Below are 9,264 nucleotides of genomic sequence, written 5' to 3'. Positions count from 1 at the left end.
GTTCCATGCTACACCCCACGGCATGAATTTCCAGTCTTCGGGCATGTGCTTTCCTGGCTATATTAGAATCCCCATCAGTGGGTCCGCCTGTAATCATATTGATATTGCCCCGAGCAGCATTACTCCTGTTTTCTTCCTGTCGAGTCTTCATGGCTTCAGAAGGAGCCTTTTTCGACACTTGGCTTGTACCGACTGGGGGCGGCAATGCATCCTGCCGAGGCTCGACCGGACGATATTCTAATTTGAGCGGACTTTGCTGTCTAGGGTACTGTTGCCGATAATAATTTTGCCTTTGATAACGCTCCCTATTAGCTCGTTTATTTCTTAAAACAAAACAGTCTTCAGTATGATGACTGCTAGTTTTATGATAAGTGCACCATCTTCTTGGTGCCTCTGGCTGTATCTCTACGTGTTGTACTGCCTGTGGACAATATTCTGGCTGACGGTGAGGTGGATGAGTCACTCGAGGTCCTCTTGGTGGAGGAACAGGGGCAGGAGATTTCTCCTTAACCAGGGTAGGAGAAGAAGTAACGCCCTCCTTTCTACGGGCGGCTTGAGCTTCTTCCACATTAATGAATTCAGTAGCACGCTCAATCAAGGAATCAAAATTAACAGGAGGATTTCTTACTAAGTCTTTAAAGAAATCATTATCATTTAAACCCTGAGAGAAAGCGCTTACTAAGATTTCACTGGTAGCATTAGGTACATCGATAGCTACTTGATTGAACCTTTTGATGTAGGCTCGGATGGACTCTTTGGATGCTTCCTTAATTGAAAATAGACTCCAAGGAGTCTTATGATACCTCTTGTTGCTGGAAAAATGGTGTAGAAAAACTTTCTTGAAGTCTTTGAATTTTCAGATAGACTTCTCTGGCAGTCTCTTGAACCAACGCTGTGCGGCTCCTCCGATGGTAGTAAGAAACATCCGACATTTCACCCCGTCAGAGAATTGTTGTAATAATGCTACATTCTCAAATTTCAATAGATGATCTTCTGGATCTGTTGTTCCAGTGTACTCGCCGATCTAAAGATTTTGATACCGCTTAGGAAGCGGATCATCCAGTACACTTTGAGAGAATGGGGAGATGACTTTTTCTGTTGAGCTATCACTAGTTATCATTTTAATCTTACGCTTTTCTTTGTCCAGTGCTTCACCAGAAGATTCTTGGAACACGGGCCTTCGACCCCCCTGCTCCATGGGAGTACGAAGAAAGGCTCGCGGACGTCGCGTCGGAGAAACTGCAGCTGGAGGAAAATATGTCTGTTCCTCTTCTTCCGGCTCCTTTCCTTTTCGAAGCTCAGTGGTTGAAATCGCTGGATTATGAGCGGTTGGCAGGGTAGCTCCAGTATGCGCCTGAAGTTGTTGTTGTTGTTGTTGCAAGGCTTTTTGCACATGAGAATTAATGAGGAAATCCATATCCTCACGGCTGATGGTGAGTAGATTTGATTTTCCGACCTCTTCCATCTTGTAGTCTCAGATTCAGGTGAAGTTTCCCACAGACGGCGCCAAATTTGATCCTGTCTGAGAAGCTTGACAAGGCGGAGATCCGGGAGAAAAAACCTACCGCTGGTGAAGAATAATACCTATAGAACAACGATCCGAGAAACCTAAAGCTGATCGGAAAGAATAGAGTCATCGAATGCCCTCCTTGCACGAAGACCCGATGACGAAAGAGAAATCCGATCGAAGAGAAACCAGATTCGGAGCTTCCGAGACTTCCTGCGCACAAGAAACCAGCCAGCACTATCGTCAGTGACCTAAGACTGGGGTGGGAATCCCTGGCTAGGCCCTCCGACACTCAAGTTAGTGATCTTTCTTGGTGTGGAAGAAGGAAAAGGAAGATGAACAGTGGTTCAAAATTAGGGTTATGAATGTGCACAATGATGTGAACTTACCTAGCCAACGGAGAGGATTCCCCTTTTTATACCACTTCATATAACCTCCGTAGTCATGAAGTGGACCCCGGTTTGTTAGAGTTTGTTATGAGATGACGTAAGCTACGTACTTGTGGTAAATGACTTTTAAGGAATTTTTTTTGTACCCCAGATGCACCTTCTTTGTCATCTAGCACCTGCAAAACAGCCTAAAAACACATTTCCCGCCAAAATATATAAAATATCTTCATTAACTATTTAAAATATTTACTTCTATCCTATTTCACAGGTCCTTTAAAGTGCTTCTATCGTTCCTACTTGCCTCTCCTATTTTTTCTATATCAGAGATAACTTGATGTATCAATGTTCCTTGTATTAGTCGGAGCTGGGCTTAACTGGGTTTGATCAATTATTATTACCTCTCATGCGGCTCCTGGGGCAGTGCCCGTCCGGGCTCCTTTATGTTTATTATTCTAGCTAGCACTGAGCTATATTTTATCAAGTATGTAATTTTTATCAAGTATCTTTTCAAGGTATTAATCAACCTGACCAATATTGGCTTTCCTTCTCAAAGGCATGTCTCGGTCGATATTGGCCTACCTCCTTTGAGGTATATCCTGGTCGATATTAGCCTACCTCCTTAGAGGTGTATCCTGGCTGATATTGGCCTACTCACTCGGAAGTATATCCTGGCCGATATTGGCCTACTTCCTTTGAGGCATATCCCGGCCGATATTGGCCTACCTTCTCTGAGGTATATCCCGGCCGATATTGGCCCACCTCCTTTGAGATATATGCTGATCGATATTGGCCTACCTCCTCTGAGGTATATCCCGGCCGATATTGACCTACCTCCTTTAAGGTATATCCTGACCGATATTGATCTATCTCCTATGCTTGGTCATCTCCTTTTCCTTTTTTATCGGGGATCCATGAAACCTAACCCATATCACAATGGATTTCTGAAATTTCAAGAAATTTAGATATGTTATTTATTGTTTATTTTTGTTTCTTCAAATGTATTAAAATGTTATTAAAAAATTAACTAGTGCTATTCATATGTACTGCATGTCGATACAGAAAAGAAAAGAGAGAGAAATACAATGGAGAAAAGAAAAAGGATAAAAAAAGTCAAATTGTCAGGAAGGTAAAATAGGAAATGTACTTAAAACAAGTGCGTTCTTTAGTAAATATCAAAGTAATGTACGCCTTTTGGTAAATTCAGATCTCTACATACGCCCTTTGGTAAATTGTCGCTCCTTCTATTCTATATATACATACTCCATGAACCAACCAACTCCCAGCCAACACTCATAAACTAACACCCAGTTTCTTCTTTTTCCTCCCAAGTACTTACCTGATCATGGCGATCCGCTGGTCGAACAAGCTGGATCAGGTAGGGTCGCTGAAACAGATCCTGAAGAGATGTTCCAGCCTCTGCCGAAAGCAGGAGGAGCAGGTGGTGGACGTGCCGAAGGGGCACTTCGCGGTGCACGTGGGGGAGACGCGGAGCCGTTTCATAGTCCCCATCTCCTTTCTGGCCCACCCGGAATTCCAGCGGCTGTTGCAGGAGACGAAGGAAGAGTTTGGCTTCAGCCACCACATAGACGGCCTCACAATCCCCTGAGAAGAGGTTGTCTTCCGCTCCCTCACCTCCATGATCGAGTGACAACACAACATTATGCACACCTACACCTACCTTGCATAGTTGCTACAATGTATATGATGAACCAATTAATTGGGACTACAATTGTCCTTTTTTCCCTTCCATCTGATTGATTTGATGGAGGTGACTCAGTAGAAGGATGTAAGGGTTTCTGACTGGAACTTAAGCCCAGCATGGGTTGGATTTGTATGCCACCCTGATCAAACTTATTTGTTTGCTTGCAAGGAAACTGGAGGGGGGATCCTTCCTTCCCCTGTTCTAGTTCATATAATCATATTAACTTGGATCTTATATGTATTTTCATGGATGGAAGGAATTTGAACAAAAACAATAATGCATTGATGGATTTTCAGCCTCGAAAAATCAATGAATTTTTATAATTTGTGGATAAAGCCTAGAGTTGGACACAGGCTCTAACAAAGCATCATTTATAAAAAAACTACAAATTTTGTACTGTAATCTTGACAACAACTTCAAAGTCTTTAAAAATTGCTGGCACCTACCAAAGAACTGTTGGGAATTTCGGGCCGCAAAAATCGCTTTTTCGAGTTGCGAAAACTCCGATTCCCATGCCACCGAATCCGTGCGAAGTAAAATAATTTCATAAAATTTCGAGTACGAGTTTCTAACCCCTAGATCTACACTAGATTTACATGTTAAGAGATTTACCCTTGATGCGATGCCCTTCGCAATCCCGCTCGTCCAAAGGTTCGCCGGATCTCGAGATAGTCAAGTGTACGATCCTCTATGCGTATCCACACGAACAAACTAGGTGGAGAAGACCAAACAAAGGTGTGCTAGCACCTTAGGTTGTTCGGCCAAGGAGGAGGAGAGGGAGAGGAGAATGAGAGCAAGGAAGAAGATGAGAGTTACTTTGCTTGAATAAAAATTAATCCATCCATTCAACCATAAGTGGTCGGCCACTATTGGAGTTGTAACCTCCATTCTCATTTAATGTGTCCATTAAAGAGGAGATTTGTAACCTCCATGAGGTGGCACACACATGTGCTAAACATGATGATGTATAACACCATTATTGGTCACTTAATGCCAACTCAGAAATGAGGTGGCAAATGGTCAAGTCAAACTTGACCTTTCATCTTCCTTCTCAAGTCAAGTCAAACTTGACCAAATCTCTCTCATGGTTGATCTAATCTAACCATTTGATTCAAACCAACTTAATATAATGAATCTAATTCATTTAATTAAATTGATTCAATGAGTTATAATCTAAATTAGACTCATTGAACACATGAATCAACTTGAGTCCAACTCAATTAGTTCAATTAGGATTACTCTTAATCTAATTTGATTCATCACATGAATCTAATCCTCTTGGTTCATCATATGAACCTAATCTCCATCTAATTGTCCTTTGTGTGTGACCCTATAGGTTCTTGTAACATTGGCAATGCTCCTAAACTCATTTAGAAGCATAAGTAATGAGCGGTATCTAGCAATACATCATTACTACCCAAGTTACAAGAATATTGAGATCCAACATCACCTTGTGACTACTAATTATGACTCTTCATAATATATGACATTGTCCTTCTATCCTAGACATCTAGATTGATCAATGTGAGGCATAGACCGTGTCATCCTCTAATCAATCTAAATCTTGAATCCCAAGTAGACTCACTCGATCAAATGAGCTCAATATCTCATATTGACTCATTTGGGCATGGCCATGCACTTAGTGGTCTCACTCTATCAAGAATATCAATATCACTCGCATCATATAGGAGGGATAGATCCCATCTACATCACTCACATCCCTCTGCATAATTTGTTACATACCAAGTAATCGCCTTTATAGTCCACCCAATTACGGGTGACGTTTGACGAAGCCAAAGTACATAACTCCTTATGTAGGGATCCATGGTGATTTCAGGTCCAAGGACTAATAGTCATATTAATAGCCACATGAGAAAGTATATGACACTCATATAACGATCCATGATACTTTCTCATGGCGGGTCATTCAGTATACATTCTCCAATGCATACCCATGTGTCAACTTGATATCTCTATATCCATGACTTATGATATCAAGTCATCAAGTTGACCTACATGCTAGTCTTATTGCATTAACATTGTCCCTGAATGTTAATACTCGACTAGGAATGATTAAGAGTAGTGTTCCCTATATCATCTCACTATCGATTCAACCAATCGATTGATATAGGTAAGAACCTTCTACTCAAGGACGCTATTATACTTAGTTTATTTGGCACCAATACAAGTAAGTATAATAACCAAAAAACCAAATGCCTTTATATATAAGAATATGATACAATGAGTCCATACAACAATAATCAAATGATTGGCTCTAGGGCTTTAACTAACAATCTCCCACTAGTACTAGTGCCAATCAGTGTAGGCTCTAAGGCCTAATGACCTATTGTGACCATCATGCTTTCTCTGTGTCAAAGCCTTGGTCAAGGGATCTGCGATGTTAGCCTCTGTAGGTACTCTACAAATCTTCACATCTCATCTATCGATAATCTCTCGAATAAGATGGAAGCGTCGTAGTATGTGTTTGGTCCGCTGGTGTGAGCGAGGTTCCTTAGCCTATGCTATAGCTCCATTGTTGTCACAATAGAGCTCAATAGGGTCAGCGATACTAGGAACTACCCCAAGTTTAGTGATGAACTTACGGATCCAAACTGCCTCCTTTACTGCCTCTGATGCAGCAATGTACTCGGCCTCTATTGTAGAATCAGCGACTGTGTCCTGCTCGAACTCTTCCAGCTCACAACACCACCATTTATGCAAAACATGAACCCTGACTGCGATCAATAATCATCCTGGTCGGTCTGGAAGCTAGCATCACTGTAACCCTTTACAGCTAGCTTGTCATCGCCTCCATATATCAAGAAATATTCTTTAGTCCTTCTCAAGTACTTAAGAATATTCTTGACCACTATCCAGTGACTCTCACCTGGATCTAACTGGTATCTGCTTGTCATGCTCAAAGCATACGAGATATCAGGTCGAGTACATAGTATGTCGTACATGATAGATCCTATGGCTGAGGCATAAGGGATCTGATCCATGCGGTCTCTCTCCTCTCTAAAAGAGGGACCTTGAGTCTTCGAAAGACTCACGCCATGTGACATCGGCAGAAAACCCTTCTTGGAGTTCTGCATGACAAACCGTAGGAGTACCTTGTCAATATATGTACTCTGACTTAGGCCAAGCAATCTCTTAGATCTATCTCTATAGATCTGTATGCCTAGAATGCAAGATGCTTCACCTAAGTCCTTCATTGAGAAACAACTCCCTAGCTAGGTCTTGACAGACTCAAGCAAAGGGATGTCACCCCCAATGAGTAGTATGTCATCCACATACAATATAAGGAAGACAACTGTGTTCCCTACAACCTTCTTGTAGATACAAGACTCATCTTCATTCTTGATGAAACCAAACTGTTTGATCGCATCATCGAATCGAAGATTCCAGCTCCAAGAAGCTTGCTTTAGTCCATAAATGGACCTATGCAGCTTGCATACTCTGCTAGTATGCTGTGGATCTACAAAACCCTCAGGTTGTGTCATGTACACATCCTCGAGCAGGTTTCCATTCAGAAACGCGATTTTGACATCCATCTACTAGATCTCATAGTCATGGTATGCTGCAATAGCAAGCATGATCCGAATGGACTTAAACATCGCTACCGGAGAAAAAGTTTCATCATAGTCAATACTATGAATTTGCTTGAAACCTTTAGCTACCAAGCGACCCTTATAGATAAGTTCATCCATGTCAGTCTTTCTCTTAAAGACCCACTTACACCCAATGTGTTTACCCTTTCAGGTGGATCAACCAAAGTCCATACTTGGTTGGTGTACATGGATTCCATCTCGGATCTCATGGTCTCTAGCCATTTCTCGGAATCAGGTCTCATCACAGCTTCCTGATAGGTGGTAGGCTCATCCTCAATGAGCACAACGCCATCATGGTCAGACAAGAGAAATGAGTATCTCTCAGGCTGACGACGTACCCTATCAGACCTGTGAAGAGGTATGTCTACTTGAACTGGTTGTTGTTCCTCAACTCCTTGTGGAACAACATCATCTACAACACTTTGTGGTTCCAGTTCAACTTCCATCGAGGCTTCAGTGCTATTGTTCGCATCTTGAACTTCTTCAAGATCGAACGTACTCCCACTAGTCTTTCTAGAAACAAAATCTCTTTCTAGAAATACCTCAGTTTTTGCCATAACTACCTTGTGCTGACTAGGAATGTAGAAGTAATATCCTTTAGTTTCCTTAGGATATCCAATGAAATAGCACTTATCAGATTTGGGTCCCAGTTTGTCTGAGACTTGACGTCTAACGTAAGCCTTACAACCCCAAATCCTCATAAAAGACACCTGGGCATCTCTCCCAGTCTATATCCTATATGGTGTCTTTATCACGGCCTTGGATGGAACTCAGTTGAGTATAAAAGCTGCCGTATCTATAGCATAGCCCCAAAGAAATGTAGGAAGATCTGTGTGACTCATCATAGACCGTACCATATCTAATAGGGTACGATTCCTCCTTTCGGATACACCATTCCACTGTGGTGTTCTAGGAGAAGTGAGTTGGGATAGGATCCCACACTTAGCGAGATAGTCATGAAATCACCACCTCGATCTAATCAAAGTATCTTAATACTCTTGCCAAGTTGGTTTTGTACTTCATTCTTGAATTCTTTGAACTTTTCAAAGGATTCAGACTTATGTGTCATCAAGTACACATAACCATATCTACTGAAGTCATCAGTAAATGTAATGAAGTACCTATAACAGCCTCTAGCAGCGACATTGAAAGGGCCACATACATCACTATGTGTAAGTCCTAACAAGTCAGTCGCTCTCTCGCTGTGCCCACTAAAGGGAGTCTTGGTCATCTTGCCTAGTAGGCATGACTCGCATGTCTCATATGATTCAAAATCAAATGAGTCGAGCAAACCATCTTTATGGAGCTAGGATAAGCGCTTGTCATTTATATGACCTAAGCGACAGTGCCAGAGATAGGTTTGGTTCATGTCATTTGACTTAAACCTCTTGGTACTTATGTTATAGATAGAGCTTTTAATGTCTAGAATGTAGAGTCTGTTCATCAGAGGTGCACTATAATAGAACATACCTTTTAAATAAACAGAACAACATTTATCCTTTATTATAAAAGAGAAACCTTTCTTGCCCAAACAAGAAACTAAAATTATGTTCTTAGTTAAAGCAGGCTCATAACAACATTCATCTAATTCTAATACAAGCCCAGAGGGCAGAGATAGATGATAAGTTCCTACAGCAACAGCAGTAACCCGTGCTCCATTGCCTACTCGTAGGTCCACCTCGCCCTTCGTCAATGCCCTGCTATTTCTCAGCACCTGCACATTAGTACAAATGTGAGAAGCACATCCGGTATCTAATACCCATGAGGAAGAAATAGATAGATTGACTTCTATAACATATATACCTGAAGTGGAAGTCTCACTTCGCTTCTTCTTAAGATCTTCCAGGTACACCTTGCAGTTCCTCTTCCAATGCCCGGTCTGACTGCAGTGGAAGTAGGTAGCATCCTTGGCGACCCCTCCTTTAGGCTTCAGTGCCTTGCCTTTGCCCTTGGCTTGGGACTTTCCCTTGCCTTTGGGCTTGACCTTGCCCTTATGTTTCTGAACCATCAGAACAGAGTTGGGCTTAACCTTCTTAAGGTTGAGCTCAGCAGTTA

General features: G+C 41.8%; 1 protein-coding gene across 1 annotated transcript; it reads left to right on the top strand.

Annotated features, from left to right (window-relative positions):
* Positions 1–3,238: 3,238 nt before the first annotated feature.
* LOC122025388 (auxin-responsive protein SAUR50-like) lies at positions 3,239–3,502 on the top strand. The gene has a single exon (XM_042584198.1). The coding sequence runs from the start codon at positions 3,239–3,241 to the stop codon at positions 3,500–3,502; it is 264 nt and encodes an 87-aa protein (XP_042440132.1).
* Positions 3,503–9,264: the final 5,762 nt, after the last annotated feature.

Source organism: Zingiber officinale, chromosome 9B (genome assembly GCF_018446385.1).
Source record: "Zingiber officinale cultivar Zhangliang chromosome 9B, Zo_v1.1, whole genome shotgun sequence".
In the NCBI taxonomy this organism is placed as follows: Eukaryota; Viridiplantae; Streptophyta; class Magnoliopsida; order Zingiberales; family Zingiberaceae; genus Zingiber; species Zingiber officinale.
Note: the sequence above shows the minus strand (reverse complement) of the source record. Positions and strands in the feature narration are given on the sequence as shown.

What these genes read in the sequence shown, in the direction of transcription:
- LOC122025388 (XM_042584198.1), top strand. Translation starts at nt 3,239, where the DNA reads ATGGCGATCCGCTGGTCGAACAAGCTGGATCAGGTAGGGTCGCTGAAA.